Source organism: Bombina bombina, chromosome 3, assembly GCF_027579735.1.
Source record: "Bombina bombina isolate aBomBom1 chromosome 3, aBomBom1.pri, whole genome shotgun sequence".
Lineage (NCBI taxonomy): Eukaryota > Metazoa > Chordata > Amphibia > Anura > Bombinatoridae > Bombina > Bombina bombina.
Window position 1 is genome coordinate 1,107,053,123 of NC_069501.1, and position 26,986 is coordinate 1,107,080,108.

At 40.7% G+C, this 26,986-nt stretch overlaps 1 protein-coding gene across 1 annotated transcript in view; it reads right to left on the minus strand.

Moving 5' to 3' along the window:
- BRCA2 (BRCA2 DNA repair associated) overlaps positions 1-26,986 on the minus strand; it is a 408,071-nt gene that overhangs the window by 123,460 nt on the left and 257,625 nt on the right. Inside the window, exons 19-20 of the mRNA XM_053708460.1 lie at positions 19,028-19,172; positions 6,581-6,702 (exon numbers count right to left, since the gene is read on the minus strand). Of these exons, the coding sequence (XP_053564435.1) occupies positions 6,581-6,702; positions 19,028-19,172 (267 nt within the window). The remainder of the gene's footprint in view (positions 1-6,580; positions 6,703-19,027; positions 19,173-26,986) is intronic.

Genomic DNA, 26,986 nt, shown 5'->3' on the forward strand with positions numbered 1-26,986 from the left:
TAATATGAAAGAAATGAATTTATCAGGTAAATTATGTTTTCTTTCATGTAATTAGCAAGAGTCCATGAGCTAGTGTTGTATGGGATAGCAGATACCCAAGATGTGGAACTTCCACGCAAGAGTCACTAGAGAGGGAGGGATAAAATAAAGACAGCCAATTCCGCTGAAAAAATAATCCACAACCCAAATCAAAAAGTTTTAATCTTAATAATGAAAAAAACTGAAATCATAAGCAGAAGAATCAAACTGAAACAGCTGCCTGAAGTACTTTTCTACCAAAAACTGCTTCAGAAGAAGAGAAAACATCAAAATGGTAGAATTTAGTAAAAGTATGCAAAGAAGACCAAGTTGCTGCTTTGCAAATCTGATCAACAGAAGCTTCATTCCTAAAAGCCCAGGAAGTAGAAACTGACCTAGTAGAATGAGCCGTAATCCTTTGAGGCGGGGACTTACCCGACTCCACATAAGCATGATGAATCAAAGACTTTAACCAAGACGCCAAAGAAATGGCAGAAGCTTTCTGACCTTTCCTAGAACCAGAAAAGATAACAAATAGACTAGAAGTCTTTCTAAAATCTTTAGTAGCTTCAACATAATATTTCAAAGCTCTTACTACATCCAAAGAATGTAAAGATCTCTCCTTTGAATTCTTAGGATTAGGACACAATGAAGGGACAACAATCTCTCTACTAATGTTGTTAGAATTCACAACCTTAGGTAAAAATTGAAATGAAGTCCGCAACACCGCCTTATCCTGATGAAAAATCAGAAAAGGAGATTCACAAGAAAGAGCAGATAACTCAGAAACTCTTCTAGCAGAAGAGATGGCCAAAAGGAACAAAACTTTCCAAGAAAGTAATTTAATATCCAGAGAATGCATAGGTTCAAACGGAGGAGCCTGTAAAGCCCTCAAAACCAAATTAAGACTCCAAGGAGGAGAGATTGACTTAATGACAGGCTTGATACGAACCAAAGCCTGTACAAAACAATGAATATCAGGAAGATTAGCAATCTTTCTGTGAAAAAGAACAGAAAGAGCAGTTATTTGTCCTTCCAAAGAACTTGCAGATAAACCTTTATCCAAACCATCCTGAAGAAACTGTAAAATTCTAGGAATTCTAAAAGAATGCCAGAAGAACTTATGAGAAGAACACCAAGATATGTAAGTCTTCTAGACTCGATAATAAATCTTTCTAGACACAGATTTACGAGCCTGTAACATAGTATTAATTACTGAGTCAGAGAAACCTCTATGACTAAGAATCAAGCGTTCAATTTCCATACCTTCAAATTTAATGATTTGAGATCCTGATGGAAAAATGGGCCTTGAGATAGAAGGTCTGGTCTTAACGGAAGTGTCCAAGGTTGGCAACTGGCCATCCGAATGAGATCCGCATACCAAAACCTGTGAGGCCATGCTGGAGCCACGAGCAGTACAAACGAACGTTCCATTAGAATTTTGAAAATCACTCTTGGAAGAAGAACTAGAGGCGGAAAGATATAGGCAGGATGATAATTCCAAGGAAGTGACAACGCGTCCACTGCCTCCGTCTGAGGATCCCTGGATCTGGACAGATACCTGGGAAGTTTCTTGTTTAGATGAGAGGCCATCAGATCTATTTCTGGAAGTCCCCAGATCTGAACAATCTGAAGAAATACCTCTGGGTGAAGAGACCATTCGCCCGGATGTAACGTCTGGCGACTGAGATAATCCGCTTCCCAATTGTCTACACCTGGGATGTGAACCGCAGAAATTAGACAGGAGCTGGATTCCACCCATACAAGTATCCGAGATACTTCTCTCATAGCTTGAGGACTGTGAGTCCCACCTTGATGATTGACATACGCCACGGTTGTGACATTGTCCGTCTGAAAACAAATAAACGATTCTCTCTTCAGAAGAGGCCAGAACTGGAGAGCTCTGAAAATCTGAGTTCCAAAATGTTGATTGGTAATCTCGCCTCCTGAGATTCCCAAAGCCCCTGCGCTGTCAGAGAACCCCCATATTTGGGCGAACAAAAGAGGCCCCTTGAATTAAACGATGGTGATCCAACCACCAAGTCAGAAGACCGAACATTGGGGTTTAAGGATATTATTTGTGATATCCTTGTATAATCCCTGCACCACTGGTTCAGCATACAAAGCTGAAGAGGTCTCATGTGAAAACGAGCAAAGGGGATCGCGTCCAATGCAGCAGTCATGAGACCTAGAATTTCCATGCAAAAAGCTACCGAAGGGAAAGACTGAGACTGAAGGTTTCGACAAGCTGAAACCAACTTCAGACGTCTCTTTTCTGTTAGAGACAAAGTCATGGACACTGAATCTATTTGAAAGCCCAAAAAGGTTACCTTTGTCTGAGGAATCAAAGAACTCTCTGTTAAATTGATCCTCCAACCATGTTTTTGAAGAAACAACACAAGTTGATTCGTATGAGATTCTGCAGAATGTAAAGACTGAGCAAGTACCAAGATATCGTCCAAATAAGGAAATACCGCAATACCCTGTTCTCTGATTACAGAGAGAAAGGCACCGAGAACCTTTGAAAAGATCCTTGGAGCTGTTGCTAGGCCAAACGGAAGGGCAACAAACTGGTAATGCTTGTCTAGAAAAGAGAATCTCAGAAACTGATAGTGATCTGGATGAATTGGAATATGAAGATATGCATCTTGCAAATCTATTGTGGACATATAATGCCCTTGCTGAACAAAAGGCAGAATAGTCCTTATAGTTACCATTTTGAATGTTGGTATTCTTACATAACGATTCAATATTTTTAGATCCAGAACTGGTCTGAAAGAATTCTCCTTCTTTGGTACAATGAATAGATTTGAGTAAAACCCCAGACCCCGTTCCAGAACTGGAACTGGTACAATTACCCCAGCCAACTCTAGATCTGAAACACATTTCAGAAATGCCTGAGCCTTCACTGGGTTTACTGGAATGCGAGAGAGAAAAAATCTTCTCACAGGAGGTCTTATCTTGAAACCTATTCTGTATCCTTGAGAAACAATGTTCTGAATCCAAAGACTGTGAATCGACTCGATCCAAACATCTTTGAAAAATCGTAACCTGCCCCCTACCAGCTGCACTGGAATGAGGGCCGCACCTTCATGCGGATTTAGGAGCTGGTTTTGACTTTCTAAAAGGCTTGGATTTATTCAAGACTGGAGAAGGTTTCCAAACGGAAACTGTCCCTTTAGGGGAAGGGTCAGGCTTCTGTTCTTTATTCTGACGAAAGGAACGAAAACGATTAGCAGCCCTGTATTTACCTTTAGATTTTTTGTCCTGAGGCAAAAAGGTTCCCTTCCCCCCAGTAACAGTTGAAATAATTGAATCCAACTGTGAACCAAATAATTTATTACCTTGGAAAGAAAGAGAAAGCAAAGTTGACTTAGAAGTCATATCTTCATTCCAAGATTTAAGCCATAAAGCTCTTCTAGCTAAAATAGTTAAAGACATATATCTGACATCAATTCTAATGATATAAAAAATGGCATCACAAATAAAATTATTAGCATGTTGAAGAAGTTTAACAATGCTATAAGCATTATGGTCTGACACTTGTTGCGCTAAAAGCCTCCAACCAGAAAGTTGAAGCTGCAGCAACATCAGCCAAAGAAATAGCAGGTCTAAGAAGGTTACCTGAACATAAATAAGCTCTCCTTAGAAAGGATTCAAGCTTCCTGTCTAAAGGATCCTTAAAGGAAGTACTATCCGCTGTAGGAATAGTAGTACATTTAGCAAGAGTACAAATAGCCCCATCAACTTTAGGGATTTTATCCCAAAACTCTAATCTATCAGATGGCACAGGGTACAATTTCCTAAACCTTTGAGAAGGAGTAAATGAAGTACCCAGACTATTCCATTCCCTAGAAATTACTTCTGAAATAGCATCAGGAACTGGAAAAACTTCTGGAATAACTACATGAGGTTTGAAAACCGAATTTAAACGCTTAGTAGATTTAGTATCAAGAGGACTAGACTCCTCCACATCTAATGCAATTAACACTTCTTTAAGTAAAGAACGAATAAACTCCATCTTAAATTAATATGAAGATTTATCAGTGTCAATATCTGAGGCAGAATCTTCTGAACCAGATAGATCCTCATCAGAAACAGATAAGTCAGAATGATGACGGTCACTTAAAAATTCATCTGAAATATGAGACGTTTTAAAAGACCTTTTACGCTTACTGGAAGGAGGAATAACAGACAGAGCCTTCCTAATAGATTTAGAAACAAATTCTTTTACATTAACAGGGACATCATGAACATTAGATGTTGAAGGAACAACAACAGGTAATGGATTATTACTAATGGAAATACAATCTGCATTAGAAAGTTTATCATGACAGTTATCACAAACAACAGCTGGAGGAACAGTTACCAAAAGTTTACAACAGATGCACTTAACTTTGGTAGAACCAGCATCAGGCAGCGTCTTTCCAGAAGTAGATTCTGATCCAGGGTCATGTTGAGACATCTTGCAATATGTAATAGAAAAAACAACATATAAAGCAAAATTATCAAATTCCTTAAATGACAGTTTCAGGAATGGGAAAAAAATGCCAAATAAACAAGCCTCTAGCAACCAGAAGCAATGAAAAATGAGACTGAAATAATGTGAAAAAAAGGTGGAGACAAGAATGACGCCCACATTTTTTGGCGCCAAAAAGGCACCCACATTATTGGCGCAAAGTACAACGCCCATATTTTTTGGCGCCAAGTATGACGCCACATCCTGTGACGCCGAAAAACGACGCCCACAATTTTGACGCAAAAAAACGTCTGAACGTCAAAATATGACGCAATACGCAAACTTCCGGCGTCAATTAGGGCGCCGGAAATGACAAAATTTTTGTGCCAAAAAAGTCGGCGCCAAAAATGACGCAATAAATTGAAGCATTTTCTGCCCCCGCGAGCCTAACAGCCCGCAGGGAAAAAAGTCAATTGAAAATTTTTAAGGTAAGAAAAAATTATTTATTCATATGCATTTTCCCAAATAATGAAACTGACTGTCTGAAATAAGGAATACTGATTATCCTGAATCAAGTTTAAACACATATATTTAGAACTTTACATATAAAGTGCCCAACCATAGCTTTGAGTGTCATAAATAGAAATAAGATTTACTTACCCCAAGACACTCATCTACATATAGTAGATAGCCAAACCAGTACTGAAACGAGAATCAGTAGAGGTAATGGCATATAAGAGTATATCGTCGATCTGAAAAAGGGAGGTAAGAGATGAATCTCTACGACCGATAACAGAGAACCTATGAAATAGATCCCGTAGAAGGAGACCATTGAATTCAAATAGGCAATACTCTTCTTCACATCCCTCTGACATTCACTGCACTCTGAGAGGAAAACCGGGCTCCAGCCTGCTGCGAAGCGCATATCAACGTAGAATCTAGCACAAACTTACTTCACCACCTCCATGGGAGGCAAAGTTTGTAAAACTGAATTGTGGGTGTGGTGAGGGGTGTATTTATAGGCATTTTGAGGTTTGGGAAACTTTGCCCCTCCTGGTGGGAATGTATATCCCATACGTCACTAGCTCATGGACTCTTGCTAATTACATGAAAGAAACTAACAGTTTATCACCTCTTTCACTTTACCCTTCCTGCTTAGAGCCGGCAAAGAGAATGACTGGGGGGTGGAGTTAAGGGGGGAGCTATATAGACAGCTCTGCTGTGGGTGCTCTCTTTGCCACTTCCTGTTAGGAAGGATAATATCCCACAAGTAAGGATGAAACCGTGGACTCAGTACATCTTGCAAAAGAAAAAAACCTTGCTCCCAATGCATATGGAGAGTAATATGAGTTCTTATTTGACCCTTACCTTGCCCTCTTTATTAGTGACACAGGCTAGATAGGGATTCTAAAGGACTAAAATAGCGATCATCTGCCCACTGCCATTTTCATATATTCTTTGTCTGCAATGCAGCACCTTAAGCATACTTTATGTGACACCTCTGATTTATTTTTATATTGTCTCTGACACAGAAAAACAACTCAATTATATTTAAATATAATAACAGGTGTTGAGATATATACATTATTACATTTTGTTTATAACCTTTCAAGAGTGAGAGTTAAAAGGTTACAAAACGTTGTGAAATCGACTAAATAAAAAACAATTTGAAAGTTAATATACAATAACAAAGTTGCCAACATTTGAAATAAAAAGATTTCATTTATAGCCACTCAATCCAGCCCATAAAAGTAGTTTTTTTTTTAAAGCAATTTTACCCAATCGGATGTCTTCATTTGCATATTTATCAGATCAGTGTGCATTCCCCAGCACATGCGCAGTTTGTACATTCCTAAATGCATGCTCATAAGATGTGGAGACCTAGCAGTTATATTATTGTCTGTCTTATCATTGCACATGCAAAGGTATGTAATACAGAAATGTGTGGAAATGGGCAGGATTTTACATGAACATTGTGGAAAAACGATAAAAACGCTACAGCAAGGTATTTAAATACATTTTCAATGGGTATATTAACGTGTACATTAATTAATTATTTTTTTTTGCCTGAGCTGAGGCTGTGACACCACAGGGTTAATTTACCTCAAGATATCCAGGGTCGGATTCACTCTGAATGGCTTCATAGAGGTCAGCTCCATCCTGAAGAGCACGGATTTGCTGTTCGTTGAAAGAGCGTCTCCTAGGCCCCTTTTTATTGTTAAACACTAGCAAAAACAAAACATTAGCATTTTAATGTCTTCATATGAATAACAGTCACACTAAACACCCTGTCCTCATATTTTTCTCTGGTGTGGTTTAAAGAGCCATTGTAGATAAAATATTCATATATAGCAAAAACAACAAACATTCAAATATATTTATATGTTTTGGATGGAAAATTAAAGGGATACTATATCCAAATTTTTTATTTCATGATTCAGATAGAGCATGCAATTTTATGCAAATTTCTAATTTACTCCTATTAAATTTTCAAACTTTATTTGAAAAGCAAGAATATAAGCTTAGGAGCCGGCCCATTTCTGATTCAGCACTTGGGTTGCGCTTGCTGATTGGTGGCTAAATGTAGGCTCCTAAGCTTACATTCTTGTTTTTCAAATAAAGATATCAAGAGAACAAAGAAAAATTGAAAATAGGAGTAAATTAGAACGTTGCTTAAAATTGCATGCTCTATCTGATTCATGAATGGAAAAAAAACATAATTTATGTAAGAACTTACCTGATAAATTAATTTCTTTCATATTGGCAAGAGTCCATGAGCTAGTGACGTATGGGATATACAATACTACCAGGAGGAGCAAAGTTTCCCAAACCTCAAAATGCCTATAAATACACCCCTCACCACACCCACAATTCAGTTTAACGACTAGCCAAGTAGTGGGGTGATAAGAAACGAGCAATAAAGCATCAACAAAGGAATTTGGAAATAATTGTGCTTTATACAAAAAAAATATCATAACCACCATAAAAAGGGTGGGCCTCATGGACTCTTGCCAATATGAAAGAAATGAATTTATCAGGTAAGTTCTTACATAAATTATGTTTTCTTTCATGTAATTGGCAAGAGTCCATGAGCTAATGACGTATGGGATAGTAATACCCAAGATGTGGAACTCCACGCAAGAGTCACTAGAGAGGGAGGGATAAAATAAAAACAGCCATTTTCCGCTGAAAAACTTAATCCACAACCCAAGATATAAGTTTATTCTCATAAATGAAAAGAAAAACTTAAAACATAAGCAGAAGAATCAAAGTGAAACAGCTGCCTGAAGAACATTTCTACCAAAAACTGCTTCCAAAGAAGCAAATACATCAAAATGGTAGAATTTAGTAAAAGTATGCAAAGAAGACCAAGTTGCTGCTTTGCAAATCTGATTAACTGAAGCTTCATTCTTAAAAGCCCAAGAAGTGGACACTGATCTAGTAGAATGAGCTGTAATTCTCTGAGGCGGAGTTTTACCCAACTCCAAATAAGCTTGATGAATCGAAAGCCTTAACCATGATGCCATAGAAACGGCAGAAGCCTTCTGACCTTTCCTGGAACCAGAAAAGATAACAAATAAACTAGAAGTCTTCCTGAAATCTTTAGTAGCTTCAACATAATATTTCAGAGCCCTCACCACATCCAAAGAATGAAAAGATCTCTCCAAAGAATTCTTAGGATTAGGACACAAAGAAGGGACAACAATTTCTCTATTAATGTTGTTAGAATTCACAACCTTAGGTAAGAATGTAAATGAAGTCTGCAAAACTGCCTTATCCTGATGAAAAATCAGAAAAGGAGACTCACAAGTGAGAGCAGATAATTCAGAAACTCTTCTAGCAGAAGAGATGGCCAAAAGGAACAACACTTTCCAAGAAACAGAATTGATGCTTACCTGATAATTTACTTTCTCTTACGGTGTATCCAGTCCACGGATTCATCCTTACTTGTGGGATATTCTCAATCCCTACAGGAAGTGGCAAAGAGAGCACACAGCAAAGCTGTCCATATAGCTCCCCTCAGGCTCCGCCCCCCCCAGTCATTCGACCGACGGTTAGGAGAAAAAGGAGAACCATAGGGTGCAGTGGTGACTGTAGTTATTTTAAAAATTAAATTTGAACCTGACTCAATTGCCAGGGTGGGCCGTGGACTGGATACACCGTAAGAGAAAGTAATTTATCAGGTAAGCATAAATTCTGTTTTCTCTTACTTGGTGTATCCAGTCCACGGATTCATCCTTACTTGTGGGATACCAATACCAAAGCTTTAGGACACGGATGAAGGGAGGGAACAAGTCAGGTAACCTAAACGGAAGGCACCACTGCTTGCAAAACCTTTCTCCCAAAAATAGCCTCCGAAGAAGCAAAAGTATTGAATTTGTAAAATTTGGCAAATGTATGCAGTGAAGACCAAGTCGCTGCCTTACAAATCTGTTCAACAGAAGCCTCATTCTTGAAAGCCCATGTGGCAGCTACAGCTCTGGTGGAATGAGCTGTAATTTTTTCAGGAGGCTGCTGTCCAGCAGTCTCATAAGCCAATCGGATGATGCTTTTCAGCCAGAAGGAAAGAGAGGTAGCAGTCACTTTCTGACCTCTCCTCTTACCAGAATAGACAACAAACAAGGATGATGTTTGTCTGAAATCTTTAGTTGCTTGTAAATAGAATTTTAAAGCACGAACCACGTCAAGATTGTGTAACAGACGTTCCTTCTTAGAAACTGGATTAGGACACAGAGAAGGAACAATGATTTCCTGGTTAATATTCTTATTAGAAACCACTTTTGGAAGGAAACCAGGTTTGGTACGCAAAACAACCTTATCTGCATGGAACACCAGATAGGGTGAATTACACTGCAAAGCAGACAATTCAGAAACTCTTCGAGCAGAAGAAATGGCTACTAAAAACAAAACTTTCCAAGATAATAACTTAATATCTATGGAATGCAAAGGTTCAAACGGAACCCCTTGAAGAACTGAAAGAACTAAATTTAGACTCCATGGAGGAGCCACAGGCTTGTAAACAGGCTTGATTCTAACTAGGGCCTGTGCAAACACCTGAACGTCTGGTACAGCTGCCAGATGCTTATGTAACAGGATAGACAGAGCAGATATCTGTCCCTTCAAGGAACTAGCTGACAAACCTTCCTCCAATCCTTCTTGGAGAAAAGACAATATCCTTGGAATCCTAACCTTACTCCACGAGTAACCCTTGGATTCACACCAACAAAGATATTTCCGCCATATCTTATGGTAAATAAGAAACTATTTGCAGAGAAACTGCCTCGATGGCAGTTTCCATGGTGGGACCGATGACATGTCCACTAGGTCTGCATACCAAGTCCTGCGTGGCCACGCAGGCGCTATCAGAATTACCGAAGCCTTCTCCTGTTTGATTCTGGCTACTAGCCGAGGGAGAAGAGGAAACGGTGGAAAGACATAAGCTAGATTGAATGACCAAGGCGCTATTAATGCATCTATCAATGCCGCCTTGGGATCCCTGGATCTGGATCCGTAAAGGGGAAGTTTGGTGTTCTGACGGGACGCCATCAAATCCAATTCTGGAATGCCCCATAGCTGGGTCAGCTGAGCAAAAACCTCCGGGTGGAGTTCCCACTCCCCCGGATGGAAAGTCTGACGACTTAGAAAATCCGCCTCCCAGTTGTCTACCCCTGGGATGTGAATTGCAGATAGGTGGCAGGAGTGATCCTCCGCCCATTTGATAATCTTGGATACTTCCTTCATCGCTAGGGAACTCCTTGTTCCTCCTGATGATTGATGTACGCTACAGTCGTGATGTTGTCCGACTGTAATCTGATGAATTTGGCCTCCGCTAGCTGAGGCCACGCCTGTAGCGTATTGAATACAGCTCTCAGTTCCAAAATGTTTATCGGGAGAAGAGATTCTTCCCGAGACCATAGACCCTGAGCCTTCAGGGAGTCCCAGACCGCACCCCAGCCTAACAGACTGGCATCGGTCGTGACAATGATCCACTCTGGTCTGCGGAAACTCATTCCCTGAGACAGGTGATCTTGAGACAACCACCAGAGAAGAGAGTCTCTGGTTTTCTGGTCCATTTGTATTTGAGGAGACAAATCTGCGTAATCCCCATTCCACTGTTTGAGCATGCACAGTTGCAGTGGTCTGAGATGAATTCGGGCAAAAGGGACTACGTCCATTGCCGCAACCATCAAACCAATTACCTCCATGCACTGAGCCACAGAAGGCCGAGGAATGGAATGAAGAACTCGGCAAGTATTCAACAGTTTTGACTTCCTGACCTCTGTCAGAAAGATTTTCATTTCTACCGAGTCTATTAGTGTTCCCAGGAAGGGAACCCTTGTGAGCGGGGACAGAGAACTTTTTTCTACGTTCACCTTCCCCCCGTGAGACCTTAGAAAGGCCAGAACAATGTCCGTATGAGCCTTGGCTCTGTGAAAAGACGATGCCTGTATTAAGATGTCGTCTAGGTAGGGTGCTACTGCAATGCCCCGCGGTCTTAGTACCGCTAGAAGGGACCCTAGCACCTTTGTGAAAATTCTGGGAGCAGTGGCCAACCCGAAAGGAAGGGCCACAAACTGGTAATGCTTGTCCAGAAAGGCGAACCTTAGGAACTGATGGTGATCTTTGTGGATAGGAATATGTAGATACGCATCCTTTAGATCCACGGTAGTCATATATTGACCTTCCTGGATCATCGGCAAGATTGTCCGAATGGTTTCCATCTTGAAAGACGGAACTCTGAGGAATTTGTTTAGAATTTTTAGATCCAGGATTGGCCTGAAAGTTCCTTCCTTTTTGGGAACTACGAACAGGTTTGAGTAAAAGCCCAGTCCTTGTTCTGCAATTGGAACTGGGTGTATCACTCCCATTTTTAGAAGATCTTCTACACAGCGTAAGAACGCCTGTTTCTTTGTTTGGTCTGAAGACAAACGAGAAATGTGGAACCTTCCCCTCGGGGGAGAATCCTTGAATTCTAGAAGGTACCCCTGAGCAACTATTTCTAATGCCCAGGGATCTGGAACATCTCTTGCCCAAGCCTGAGCAAAGAGAGAAAGTCTGCCCCCCACTAGATCCGATCCCGGATCATGCTGTCTTGGTAGCAGGAGCAGGCTTCTTGGCCTGTTTACCCTTATTCCAACCCTGCAAGGGTTTCCAGCTTGCTTTGGGCTGGGAAGCATTATCTTGCTTTGCGGCAGCAGAGGTTGCAGCAGGTCCGCTCCTGAAGTTGCGAAAGGAGCGAAAATTAGCCTGGTTTTTGGCCTTAAACGGCCTATCTTGTGGAAGGACATGGCCCTTGCCCCCAGTGATATCTGAAATAATTTCTTTCAGCTCTGGGCCGAATAGGGTTTTCCCCTTGAAGGGAATATTTAACAGTTTCGTTTTGGACGACACATCCGCCGACCACTATTTGAGCCAAAGCGCTCTTCACGCCATGATGGCAAAACCTGAGTTTTTCGCCGCTAACTTAGCTAATTGGAAAGCGGCATCAGTGATAAAAGAATTAGCCAGCTTTAGAGCATGAATTCTATCCATGACCTCGTCGTATGAAGTCTCCCCCTGGAGCGACTCCTCCAGAGCCTCAAACCAAAAAAGCCGCTGCAATAGTTACCGGAATAATGCAGGCAATTGGTTGAAGAAGAAAACCTTCCTGAACAAAAATTTTCTTCAGCAATCCTTCCAATTTTTTATCCATAGGATCTTTGAAAGCACAACTGTCCTCTATTGGTATAGTTGTACGCTTAGCAAGTGTTGAAACAGCCCCCTTTACCTTGGGGACCGTCTGCCACGCGTCCCGCCTGGGATCGTTTATGGGGAACATTTTCTTAAAGACAGGGGGGGGGGGGGAACAAAAGGTACAACTGGTCTCTCCCATTCCCTAGTCACAATATCCGCCACCCTCTTTGGGATCGGAAATGCCTCAGTGTATACAGGGACCTCTAAAAACCTGTCCATTTTACACAATTTTTCAGGGACCACCATGAGGTCACAATCATCCAGCGTAGCTAAAACCTCCTTAAGCAGGACGCGGAGGTGTTCCAGCTTAAATTTAAACGCTAAGGAATCTGACTCTGCCCGCTGAGAAACTTTTCCTGTGTCAGAAATTTCTCCCTCAGACAGACCGTCCCTCACTGCTACTTCTGAGTGTTGTGAGGGTACTACAGATAAATCATCCAAAGCTTCTGATTGCTCATCCTCTGTATTTAAAACTGAGCTATCGCGCTTTTTTGGAAAAACTGGCAGTTTGGATAAAAATGCTGCAAGGGAATTATCCATTACTGCTGCTAATTGTTGTAAAGTAATAGGGGCCAATGCGCTATCGGTACTAGGCATCGCTTGCGCGGGCGTAACTGGTGTCGACACATGGGGAGAGGAAGAAGGACTATCCTCATTACCTTCCGTTAAGGAATCATCTTGGGCTACATTTTTAAGTGTCACTGAATGGTCTTTAAAATGCTTAGATGTTTTAGCACACTTTAAACACAAATGCAATGGGGGTACCGCCATGGCTTTTAAACATAATGAACAAGGTCTATCTGAAGACTCAGACATGTTTGACAGACTTAGACAGCCCTACAATACAGTAAAAATCACTTTTTGAAATAACGTTACTGTGCCTTTAAATAATAAAAAGAACACACTTTTTTACCAAATCACCAAAAAACATCCGATCTTTATGAAATTTTCACCACATGATCCTAATGCTTTGAAATGATTGCACACAAATTTTCAAATCTATTAACCCCTTATTGCCCAAACCGGAGCAAATTGAAGTAAACTACCAGTTTAACACACTACAGCACGGTGCCACAGTCTTTGCTGTGGCCCTACCTTCCTTTTGGGTTATTTGTAGAAGAAAAATAAGCCTCCCTGAAGTCCTCCTGCACTCTCAGGACTCTACACGTGAAGCTGCATGAAGCTGTCTTGCAAATCAACTGCGCAACTGAGGCGCGAAAATGAGGCCCCCTCCCTCTTCATTCCAGAGCTATGGGGCCTTCCTGAGACAGATTAGGTGTCTTACAATATGCCAGGCGTAATAAAACCCCCAAATGTGTTTCCAACGTCTAAAAGACTTGAACAAATATAAGATTACACTAATAAAGTCGATTTAGCCCATCACAGTGTCTACCAGAATTTAAGCCCTTAACTGAAGCCATCCTTCTATACTGCGTCTCAGAAAATGGCTTACCTTCCCACATGGGGATTTCTATCAGTCTTCTAGCATTACCAGGTCTTGTTAGAAAAAAATGACTGAGCATACCTTAAGCAGTTAAGCCTGCAAACTGTTCCCCCCAACTGAAGTTCTCCGGTACTCAACAGTCCTGCGTGGGAACAGCAATGGATTTTAGTTACAACATGCTAAAATCTTTTTCCTCTCAGCAGAAATCTTCATCACTTTCTGCCTCAGAGTAAATAGTACAAACCGGCACTATTTTAAAACAACAAACTCTTGATTGAAGAAATAAAAACTACAAATCTAACACCACATACTCTTTACCCTCCCGTGGAGATGCTACTTGTTAGAGCGGCAAAGAGAATGACTGGGGGGGCGGAGCCTGAGGGGAGCTATATGGACAGCTTTGCTGTGTGCTCTCTTTGCCACTTCCTGTAGGGATTGAGAATATCCTACAAGTAAGGATGAATCCGTGGACTGGATACACCAAGTAAGAGAAAAGTAGTTTAATGTCCTAAAGAATGCATAGGCTCAAATGGAGGAGCCTGTAAAGCCTTCAAAACCTAATTAAGACTCCAAGGAGGAGAGATTGATTAAATTACAGGCTTGATACGAACCAAAGCCTGTACAAAACAAAGAATATCAGGAAGTTTAGCAATTTTTCTGTGGAATAAAACAGAAAGAGCAGAGATTTGTCCTTTCAAGGAACTTGCAGACAAACCTTTATCCAAACCATCCTGAAGGAACTGTAAAATTCTAGGAATTCTAAAAGAATACCAAGAAAATTTATGAGAAGAACACCATGAAATGTATAATAAATCTTTCTAGAAACAGATTTACGAGCCTGTAACATGGTAACAATCACTGAGTCAGAGAAACCTCTATGACTAAGCACTAAGCGTTCAATTTCCATACCTTCAAATTTAATTATTTGAGATCCTGATGGAAAAACAAGCCTTGAGATAGAAGGTCTGGCCTTAAAAGGAAGTGGCCAAGGTTGGCAACTGGACATCCGAACAAGAACCGCATACCAAAACCTGTGAGGCCATGCTGGAGCCACCAGCAGCACAAACGATTGTTCCATGATGATTTTGGAGATCACTCATGGAAGAAGAACTAGAGGCGGGAAAATATAAACAGGTTGATAACACCAAGGAAGTGTTAATGCATCCACTGCTTCCGCCTGAGGATCCCTGGACAGGTACCTGGGAGGTTTCTTGTTTAGATGAGATGCCATCAGATCTATTTCTGGAAGCCCCCACATCTAAACAATTTGAGAAAACACATCTGGGTGAAGAGAACATTCTCCCGGATGTAAAGTCTGACGACTGAGATAATCTGCTTCCCAATTGTCTATACCTGGGATATGAACTGCAGAAATTAGACAGGAGCTGGATTCCGCCCAAACGGGATACTTCTTTCATAGCTTGAGGACTGTGAGTCCCACCCTGATAATTGACATATGCAATAGTTGTGACATTGTCTGTCTGAAAACAAATGAACGGTTCTCTCTTCAACAGAAGCCAAAACTGAAGAGCCCTGAAAATCGCACGGAGTTCCAAAATATTGATTGGTAATCTCGCCTCTTGAGATTTCCAAACAGCTCCCCAACCTGAAAAGACTTGCATCTGTTGTGATCACAGTCCAGGTTGGACGAATTTAAAGAGGCCTCTAGAACTATATGATGGTGATCTAACCATCAAGTCAGAGATAGTTGAACATTGGGATTTAAGGATATTAATTGTGATATCCTAGTATAATCCCTGCACCATTGATTCAGCATACAAAGCTGGATAGGTCTCATATGAAAACAAGCAAAAGGGAATCGCGTCCGATGCTGCAGACATGAGATCTAAAACTTCCATGCACATAGCTACTGAAGGAAATAATAGAGACTGAAGGTTCTGACAAGCTGAAACCAATTTAAATTGTCTCTTGTCTGTTAGAAACAGAGACATGGACACAATCTATCTGGAAACCTAAAAAGGTGACCCTTGTCTGAGCAATCAAGGAACTCTTGGTAAATTGAGCCTCCAACCATGTCTTTGAAGAAACAACAGTAGTTGATTCGTATGAGATTCTGCAGAACATAAAGACTGAGCAAATACCAAGATATCGTCCAAATAAGGAAACACAGAGAACCTTTGAAAAGATTTCTAGAGCTGTCGCTAGGCAAAAAAGGAAGAGCAACAAATTGGCAATGCTTGTCTAAAAAAGAGAATATCAGAAACTGATAATCTGGATGAAACATAATATGTCGATTAAAAATTGAATGAATTTTCTTTCTTTGGGATGAATAAATTTGAATAAAACCCCAGACCCCGTTCTTGAAACGGAACTGGCATGATTACCCCAGATAACTCCAGGTCTGAAACACACTTCAGGAAAGTCTCAGCCTTTACTGGGATTGCTGGAATGCGTGAGAGAGAGAAAACTTCTCACAGGCGGTCTTACTCTGAATCCTATTCTGTACCCCTGAGAGACAATATTCTGAATCTAAGGATTTTGGACCTAATTGATCCAAACAACTTAGAAAAATCTTAATCTGCCCCCTACCAGCTGAGCTAGAATAAGGACCGCACCTTCATGCGGACTTGGGGGCTGGCTTTGATCTCTTAAATGGCTTGAATTTATTCCAATTTGAAGAAGGCTTCCGATTGGAAACATATTCCTTGAGGAAGAGTTAGGTTTCTGTTCCTTATTAAGAACGAAAACGTTTAGAAGCTTTTAGATTTACCCTTAGAACTTAATCTTGAGGCAAAAAAACTCCCTTCCCCACAGTAACAGAAAGTATTGAACCCAACTGTGAACCAAAAAATGAATTGCCTTGTAAGGAAAGAAATAGAAATCTGGACTTAGAAATCATATCAGCATTCCAATATTTAAGCCACAAAGCTCTTCTAGCTAAAAAAGCTAAAGACACAGATTTAACATCAATTTTGATAATATCAAAAAAATGGCATCACAAATGAAATTATTAGCATGTTGAATCAAGTTAACAATGCTAGACAAGTCGTGATCCGATACTTGTTGCGCTAAAGTTTTCAACCAAAAAGTTGAAGCAGCTACAACATCAGCCAAAGAAATTGCAGGCATAAGAAAAGGACCTGAAAATAAATTAATTTTCTTTAGATAAGATAGCAGTTTCCTATCTGAAGGAAAAAATAAATACTATCTTCCATAGGAATAGTAGTACGTTTAGCAGGAGTAGAGATAGCCACATCAACTTTGGGGATCTTTTCCCAAAACTCCAATCTAACTGCTGGCAAAGGATAAAAAATTTAAAACCTTAAAGAAGGAATAAAAGAAGTACCAGACCTATTCCATTCCATAGAAATCATATCAGAAACAGCATCAGGAACTGGAAAAACCCTCTGAAATAACCACAGGAGGTTTATAAACAGAATTTAAATGTTTACTAGCTTTAAAATCAAGAGGACTAGTCTCCTCAATATCCAATATAATCAACACTTCTTCAACAAAGAACGAATGTACTCCATTTTAAATAAATAAGTAGATTTGTTAGTGTCAATATCTGAGGAAGGATCTTCTGAATCAGATAGAGCCTCATCAGAGAAGGATAATTCAGTATGTTGTCGGTCATTTTGAAATTTCATCAACTTTATGAAAAGTTTAAAAAGACCTTTACATTTATTAGAAGGTGGGATGGCAGACAAAGCCTTCTGAATAGAATCATAAAAATATTCTTATAAATTCACAGGTATATCTTGTACATTAAATGTAAAAAGAATAGCAACAGGCAATGCATTATTACTGATGGACATATTCTCTGCATGTAAAAGTTTATTATGATAACTTATTACAAACCACAGCTGGAGATATAAGTAATCTCCATAACATTACAATAAATTAACATAGCTTTGGTAGAACTGATATCAGTCAGCAGGATTCCAACAATCTTTTCTGAGACAGGAACAGATTGAGACATCTTGCAAAATGTAAGAGAAAAAACAACATATAAAGCAAAATTATCAATTTCCTTATATGGCAGTTTCAGGAAATGGGAAAAAAACAGCATAGCCCTCGGATAGAGAAAAGGCCAGAGGCAAAAGCAAAGGGGTTTAAAATAATGAAATATTTGGCGCCAAGTATGACGCACAACAAACAGAAAAATATTTTTTGGCGCCAAAAACAACACTCGCGTCATAGACGACGCAACCTATTGTAGGACTCAGCGACAACCAAGATGCCAGAAATGACGAATTTGCGTCAACGAACGTAACTTTTACACCAAAGAAATCTCGTGCCAAAAATGACGCAATAGAGTTTGGCATTTTGCGCCCTCGCGAGCCTAATTCTGCCCGCAATTTAAAAGAACAGCCAATTTGAAAAAGACTATACCCCAGGTAAGAAATAAATCTTTTCATATAAAAAGCAATTTCCCAGATATGAAACGGACAGTCTGCAAAAAAAGGAAATATACTGAAACCTGAATCATGGCAAATATAAGTACAATACATATATTTAGAACTTTATATAAATACATAAAGTGTCAAACCATAGCTGAGAGTGTCTTAAGTAATAAAAACATACTTACCGAAAGACACCCATCCACATATAGCAGATAGCCAAACCAGTACTGAAACAGTTATCAGTAGAGGTAATGGAATATGAGAGTATATCGTTGATCTGAAAAGGGAGGTAGGAGATGAATCTCTACAACCGATAACAGAAAATCTATGAAACAGATCCCTGTGAGGAAAACCATTGCATTCAATAGGTGATACTCCCTTCACATCCCTCTGACATTCACTGTACTCTGAGAGGAATCAGGCTTCAAAAGCTGAGAAGCGCATATCAACGTAGAAATCTTAGCACAAACTTACTTCACCACCTCCATAGGAGGCAAAGTTTGTAAAACTGAATTGTGGGTGTGGTGAGGGGTGTATTTATAGGCATTTAGAGGTTTGGGAAACTTTGCCCCTCTTGGTAGGATTGTATATCCCATACGTCACTAGCTCATGGACTCTTGCCAATTACATGAAAGAAAGTTGGGTTTAGTGTTTAAAAATTAGTAGAAAATGAATATTGCTTATAACAATAAAATGAGACAAAAGCCACAGCAGAGGACAAGGACATGCTTATTCAGCACAGAAATATCCATTCAAATCATTTAAAGTGTCTCCAGCTAATTTTTGTGCTACCTTATCAAGTTGTCCGGTGAGATCTTATGGCATGTTAGGTATACAGAAGTCTGATAGCTTACAGTAAAAACAACTACCGTTAAACTTACCAAACAAGATATACCTCCTATATGTCAGCATTTTGTTTGACTACATCTTTTTATTACCAATGCTGATATTAGCTATAGGATGTGTTAGATAATTGTCACTATTTTCACAAAAATAAACACAAACCTTCCTGCTGCTCAAACTCAGCCTGAATTTTTGCAAACAGAACTTCAAGGTTTTTTTGTTGCTTTGCTGAATGCTTTTCAGCCTCTTTCTCTTCTGCTCGATCACTGCGGAAAACATAAGTTCCATTTACCATTTTCTCCATCCACTAAAATATAAAAATTAAATAAATATATTTAGAGTATTGTGTGTTGCAAAATCAATAACTTCAACAAAGCAGGTCCCAATAGTTTAAAGGGACAGTAAAGTCAAAACTAAACTTCAATTCAGATAACACATGCAATTTTTAACAACTTTCCAATTAATTTCTATTATCTAATTTGGGTTACTCTCTTGGTATCCTTTGTTGAAAAGCATACCTAGGTAGGTTTAGGAGCAGCAATGCAATAATGGGAGCTGATTGTTGTCTAAACAAATATGTCTGTCATTGGCTCACGAGAAGTGTTAAGCTAGATCCCAGTAGTGCATTGGTGCTCTTAAGCTGACTAACTTCTGCAAAAGGGTTAAACAGATAGTTAAAGGGACAGTCTACACTAAAATTGTTATTGTTTAAAAAGATATATAATGCCTTTACTAACAATTCCCCAGCTTTGCACAACAAACACTGTTATATTTATATACTTTAAACCATTTAAACCTCTAAATTTCTGCCTGTTTCTAAGTCACTACAGACAGCCTCTTATCACATACTTTTTATTTGCTTTTCACAACAGCAGTTAGTTCATGTGGGCCATATAGATAACATTGTGCTAATGCCCGTGGAGTTATTTAAGAGTCAGCACTAAATGCAAGTCAATAGATAATAAATAAAAGGACATCTGATCAGGGGGCTGTCAGAAGATGCTTAGAAACAAGGTAATCACAGAGGTAAAAAGTATATTACTATAGCAGTGTTGGTTATACAAAACTGGGGAATGGGTAATAAAGGTATTATCTATCTTTTAAAACAATAAAAATTCTATTGTAGACTGTCCCTTTAAGCACATGGTTATATGCAAGCAAACAGCAACAAAGGATAAGGTATCTCATTAATGTGCTCTGAATTAACACTTTAATTTAACATTCATTTTATAACACCTCAAAAAAAATAATGTGTACTTGCAAACCAGTAAGCGATTTCATTCCTTACTGTTGGGAAATACAACACCTGGCCACGATGAGGAGGCAAAGACACCCCAGCCAAAGGCTTAAATATCACTCCCACTTCCCCCATCCCCCCCAGTCATTCTTTGCCTTTCGTCACTAGAGGAGGATGGCAGAGAAAGTGTTAGAAGAAAGAAGATTGTCCTTTAACCCCTTAAGGACCAGGAACTTCAGAAAAAAACTTCCCTAAAATACCAGAGCATTTTTGCCATCACTACATTTAAACAGAAACAGAGCCTTTTTTATATTTACTTATCAAAACGATACATTTTTTATTAGTAGACAACCCAAAGTATTGATCTAGGCCCATTTTGGTATATTTCATGCCACCATTTAACCACCAAATGCTATCAAATAAAAAAAAATCGTTCACTTTTTCACAATTTTAGGTTTCTCATTGAAATGATTTACAAACAGCTTGTGCAATCATGGCACAAATGGTTGTAAATGCTTCTCTGGGATCCCCTTTGTTCAGAAATAGCAGACATATATGGCTTTGGCATTGCTTTTAGGTAATTAGAAGGCCACTAAATGCCGCTGTGCACCACACTTTTATTATGCCCAGCAGTGAAGGGGTTAATTAGGTAGCTTGTAGGGTTAATTTTAGCTTTAGTGTAGAGATCAGCCTCTCACCTGACACACCCCACCCCCTGATCCCTCCCTGAACCTTCTCAAACAGCTCTCTTCCCTCCCCCACCCCCCAAAGGTCACCCCCAATACTGGCAAAAAGTCTGCCGGTAGAAAAATTAAGTTTTTTTTTTTTAATTTTATATTTACTGCAGGGTAGTATCCACTCTTACATCCCAACCTCCCATATCCCCCCAAACAGCTCTCTAACCTTCCCCCTAAACCTATTAGCGGCAATCTTAGGTACTGGCAGCTGTCTGCCAGTACCCAGTTTGCAGCAAAATAGGTGATTTTTTTTTATATACTACTAGTTTTTTTGTAGTGTAGCTGCCCCCCTTCAATACCCAAACCCCCTCCCAGATTCCTTTTTTTCTAAATTACCCCACATATGATCCCCTCATTGCCCCTCCTCCCTCCTTCACCCTCAACCACGCAGCTGAATTATTTTTTCCCCCCAAGTAGCGTGGCCGACCGCTCCCACCAACTTCTGCCCTCCTCCCGCATCCTCCAGCGATGGGGCGTCAAGCCGCCTCTCTTCTTATGCTGCCACCCACTAACGATCGGTCCCCACCGCTGTCCGATGCAGAGAGGGCCACAGAGTGGTCCTCTCTGCTTCAGTAACTCTGCAACTCTATTTCTGCAGTGCCCCACTCGTGGGGCATGCAGAAATAGCGCAATCTCGCAATTTTGAGCGAGATCGCGGCAGAGAGAAGCCCAGGACTGGCGCTGGTCGTTAATGGGTATTTTCCCTGCTAGAGAGGACTGGAGCATGAAGTAGTCATGTAAATCTCTCAGTGAGAGTGGTGATGAATGTTAGAGTCTAGTAAAACAGGGAAAGTTTTTTCTGTGACTGGATCTAGACTACGGATCTAACAGCTCCTGGTATACAGTGTTGATGAGCTACACTATTTGCACCCTTTTTCACTCAGGTCCCTGTCAGGACATCGTTTATGACTGTCACACTCTGAAAGGCTAAGTCTGTTCCTCAGCATGATCCTTTTTTTACTTTATTGAAGGAATATAAGGGGTTAATTGCGGTCACAGTGTGATGCGTATGTACCTATATAGGATCTGGAGTACTCTTTAATTCTCCTTTTCATGGAGATGGATGGAACAGTATGGGGCTAGTGTGCTGCTTGACTCTTTTTCAGAGCACTTGTGAAGGGACCGGCTGTTGGCGTAGGCTCAGGCATAACGGAACAGTCAGAGACATTGAGGTTTTTAGATACTGTGCAGTTCCTGTTTTTTTCTCAAACGCTTCTATCTAAAAGGGGGAGGCACCTTGTTATGCACCACGTGATGCTCCACTATTGCAATACCATTCCTCCTGCTGCAGGCACTGAGAACAACTCAACAGGGAGTTTTGCTGGGTATCTAGAAGGTGGTGAGTGTCCCAGCCCATAGTGGGGGAATATAGGTGCCTTAAAGATTTTTTTATTTTTTTTTTGTCACGTGTATTTTTTGTGTGGGAAATTTCTCCAACTATGGAGGACAAAGCTGTTAAATCCTTTTGAGAGTCTTACTCAATCTGTTCCTATTTCCAATGCCTGCCTATACTGTAAGGAGACCTTGGTCGCTACTCCGGCCCAACTCTGTTCTAATTGCCTAGGGGATTTTCTAAACTCCAGAAGGGGAGCTAAAGATAACCCTGCTATCAAATTTAACCCTTCTGAGCCATCAACCTCTCAGGACTCAGTGGTCCAAGAGATTTCTACCTTATCCCCACATCATGTCACATTCCCGGATTCACATGCAGTCCCACGCAGCACGCCTTCTTCTGCTGGAGGGGGATTTTTTTCCAGCAGACTTTACTACGCAGTTACAATTTGCTGTGTTCGCTGCTCTAAGTGCCTTACCTATCTCCGTAAGAGAAAGGTCAAACATGCCTCTACTGAATTTGATTTACCTAACTTTCAATCTGACTTGGCTAGTATGTCTCAACTCTCTGAGGATGAGGTAACCTCAGTAACATCTGACGGCGAATTATCGGGAATCAGATTTCAGAGGCTAAACAATCTCCTTCTGAAGAACCCTCTTTCAGGTTTAAAGTTGAACATTTGTGCTTCCTTTTAAAAGGAGATTTTATCTAGCTTCCTGAGGAACCTAAATTCCTAAGTTAGATACGGTCTATGAGAACAACAAAGCTCATCAGACCTTCCCGGTTCCTGTTCGCATGGCGAACATTTTTAACGAATGGGAGAAGATTGGAACTCCTTCCTCTACTTTTAAGAAGTTATTTCCAGTCCCTGAGGTTCAACTGGAATTGTGAAGTTCCATTCCTAAGGTGGATGGAGCAATCTCTACGCTCTCCAAGCGAACTACTATTCCCCTTGAGGATAGTTCCTCTTTCAGGAAACCTATGGACAAGAAGTTGGAGAGCTCTTGAGGAGATTCAAGATAGGATTAAGGCGCTGAGAATTGCCAATTCCTTTATCTGTGATGCAAACATGCAGATTATACGCCTGAATGCCTGAAAAGCTTTTGCGGTCCTAGCAAGCAGGGCCCTCTGGTTGAAGTCTTGGTCAGCAGATATGACCTCTAAGTCCAGACTTCTTACTCTTCCATTTAAAGGGAATATTTTATTTGTTCCAGGATTGGACTCCATCTGTTAATGGGGGGAAAAGTGCTTTCCTTTCCGAGGAAAATAAGAACAGATCTAAGGGACTTTAGTCCTCCAATTTTCATTCAGACAAGCCCCAAAGAAATCAATCATCTTCCGAACCCGAGCAGTCCAAAAGCATTTGGAAACATACCCAGTCCTGGAATAAATCCAAGCAGGCTAAGAAACCCGCAGATAATAAATCTGCATGAAGGGACGGCCCCCAATCCGTGATCAGATTGAGTAGGGGGCAGACTGTCTTTTTTCTCAGACTCCTGATTTCAAGACATTCAGGACCCTTGGGTGTTAGATGTTGTATCTCAAAGATACAGAATAGGATTCAAGTCTCATCCTCCCAGGGGCAGATTCCTCCTCTCCAGGATATCTTCAAGAACAGAGAAGAGAACAGCCTTTTTAGATTGCGTCCAGGACCTTTCTTCCTTGGGAGTAATAGTCCTGGTGCCTGTCTCGGAAAGAGGACTAGGGTTCTATTTCAATCTATTCGTGGTTCCCAAAAAAGAGGGAACTTTCCTACCAATTTTAGACTTAAAGTGTCTTAACAAATTTCTCAGAGTCTCTTCAAAATGGAGACCATCATATCAATTCTCCCTCTAATACAGGAGGGACAATTCATGACTACAATAGATCTGAACGACACATACCTGCATGTCCCGATTCATCAAGATAATTTTCAGTTCCTGAGATTCACGTTTCTAGAACAGCATTTCCAGTTCATAGCTATGCTGTTTGGCTTAGCTACTGCTCCACGTATATTCACAAATGTTATGGGCATGCTTCTAGCCGTAACCAGATCTCAAGGTATTACGGTAGCCCCTTACCTGGACAATGTCTTGGTTTAGGCTCCATCTTTTCCTTTGGCAGAAGCACACTCGGAAACTCTTCTGATTCTGCTTCGGTCACATGGATGGAAGATAAACTTAGAAAATAGTTCTCTGGTTCCCATTACCAGGGTGTTTTTTCTGGGCACTGTCAAAGACTCAGTCCACATCAAAGACATTCCAAACTAATGGAGAGTTGCCTCTCTCTCCAGGCCACTCTAAGACCTTCGGTGGCCCAGTGCTTGAAGGTAATTGGCCTCATGGTGTCCTGTATGGACATTATTCCTTTTGCCTGATTTCATCTCAGACCTCTACAAGTATGTATGCTGAGAAAATGGAACGGCAATCACTCAGATCTGTCTCAGGCGATTGTGTTGGACAACCTAACGAGAGACTCTCTCTCTTGGTGGCTTTGTCAAAATCACCTCTCACATGCTTCTTGAGACTGTCCTGGGAGATTGTGACTACGGACGCCAGCCTCTGGGGCTGGGGAGCTGTCTGGGGTCCAAGGAAGGCTCAGGGGCTGTGGTCTCAGGAAGAATATTCCCTTCCAATCAACATTCTGGAACTAAGAGCGACCCACCATACGTTACAAGCATAGCCTCAACTGGGTACGACCTGGTATATTAGATTTCAATCAGAGAATATAACCTCAATCAGAGAATATAACCTCAGTCGCTTACATCAACCATCAAGCAGGAACAAGGTTTTCTTAATCTTACAATGGGCGGACGCTCACAACTGTCTTCTGTCAGCTATCCTCATTCCAGGGGTAGACAACTGGGAAGCGGATTTCCTCACCAGACAATCCTTTCATCCAGGAGAATGGTCTCTCCACCCCAAGGTGTTTGCAGAGATTTGTCTCAGATGGGGAATGCCAGAGATCGATCTCATGGCTTCTCGTCTAAATGCCAAGCTTGCCAGATATGGGTCGAGACAGAGGGATCCTCAAGCAGAGATAGTAGATGTGTTGGTGGTTCCATGGAGGTTCGGTCTCATATCTCTTTCCTCCATTGGCTCTGCTTCCTCGTGTAGTGGCTTGCATCAAACAGGAGAAGGCCCTGGTTATTCTAATAGCTTAATCCTGGCCTCGAAGGACCTGGTTTGCAGATCTGGTGAGAATGTTATTGTCTTATCGGAAGGACCTTCTAATTCAGGACCACTTCCTACACCAAAACCTAGAGATTCTCTAAGGCTGACTGCGTGGAGATTGAACGTTTAGTTCTGTCCAAGAGAGGATTCTCTGAGTGTGTCAGACACATTGATTCAGGCTTGTAAGCCAGTTACTCTACGCATCTACCATAAGGTGTAGAGGACTTATCTACACTGGTGTAAGGAATTCGGTTTTCCATGGCACAAAATGAAGGTCGTTAGAATTTTATCCTTTCTCCAAGACGGCTTGCCAGCTTTTTGAAGGGCCAGATTTCGGCTTTATCTGTCTTGTTGCACAAGAGATCATCTGATCTTCCAGATGTGCAATCCTTTGTTAAGGCTCTGACTAGAATCAGACCTGTATTTAAACCTGTTGCTCCACCTTGGAGACTCAATCTTGTTCTTCATGTTTTGCAACTGGCTTTGTTTGAGCCCATGCATTCTGTTGATATTAAATTATTATACTGGAATGTTTTGTTTTTGTTGGCTATTGCCTCAGCTCGCAGAGTCTCTGAAGTTAGGGTTCCTTCCTAAGGTTGTGTCTGATCGCAACATCAATCAGGAGATTGTAGTTCCTTCCCTTTGTCCAAATCCTTCCTCTACAAAGTAAAGGTTGCTCCACAATTTGGATGTTGTTCGTGCCTTGAAGTTTTACCTTCAGACTACAAAGGAGTTCAGACAGTCATCATCCTTGTTTGTTCTTTATCCGGGTAGGCGATAGGGCCAGAAGGCCACTGCGACTTCCTTGTCTTTTTGGTTGAGGAGCATCATCCGCTTAGCTTATGAGATGGGTCAGCAGCCTCCTGAGAGGATAACGGCTCATTCAACTAGAGCAGTTGCTTCTTCTTGGGCTTTAAAGAATGAAGCCTCTATTGATCAGATTTGTTAGGCAGCTACCTGGTCCTCATGACATATTTTTTCAAAATTCTACAAATTTGATGTGCTTGCTTCGGCTGAAGCTGCTTTTGGGAGGAAGGTATTGCAGGCTCAGATTAGGGTCCGCCTTTTTTCTTTAGTTTCCCTCCCGTTAATTATTCAGTGTCCTCTGGAGCTTGGGTATTGTTTCCCAAAAGTAAGGAATGAAGTTGTAGACTATCCCTGCCTTTGGAAAGAAAACAAAATTTATGCTTACCAGATAAATTCCTTTCTTTCCTGGCAGGGAGAGTTCACGACCCCAACCGTGAGATTTTTTTTGGGGTGGCTCCCTTTTTATTTTCTTCTGGCACCTTTATACCCTGATGTTTCTCCTACTTTTCCTCGGCCGAATGACTGGGGGGGTGGGGGAAGTGGGAGGGATATTTAAGCCTTTGGCTGGGGTGTCTTTGCCTCCTCCTGGTGGCCAGGTGTTGTATTTCCCAACAGTAAGGAATGAATTGTGGACTCTTCCTGCCAGGAAAGAAAGGAATTTATCTAGTAAGCATACATTTTGTTTTTCTTGGGACTAGTAACATTTTGGGATATATAAATATATATATATATATATATATATATATATATATATATATATATATATACACATATACATACATACATACACACATACATTGCACATTTTCGGTTAATCCAATAAACCTCATTTCACTATTTAAATATTACTGTGTC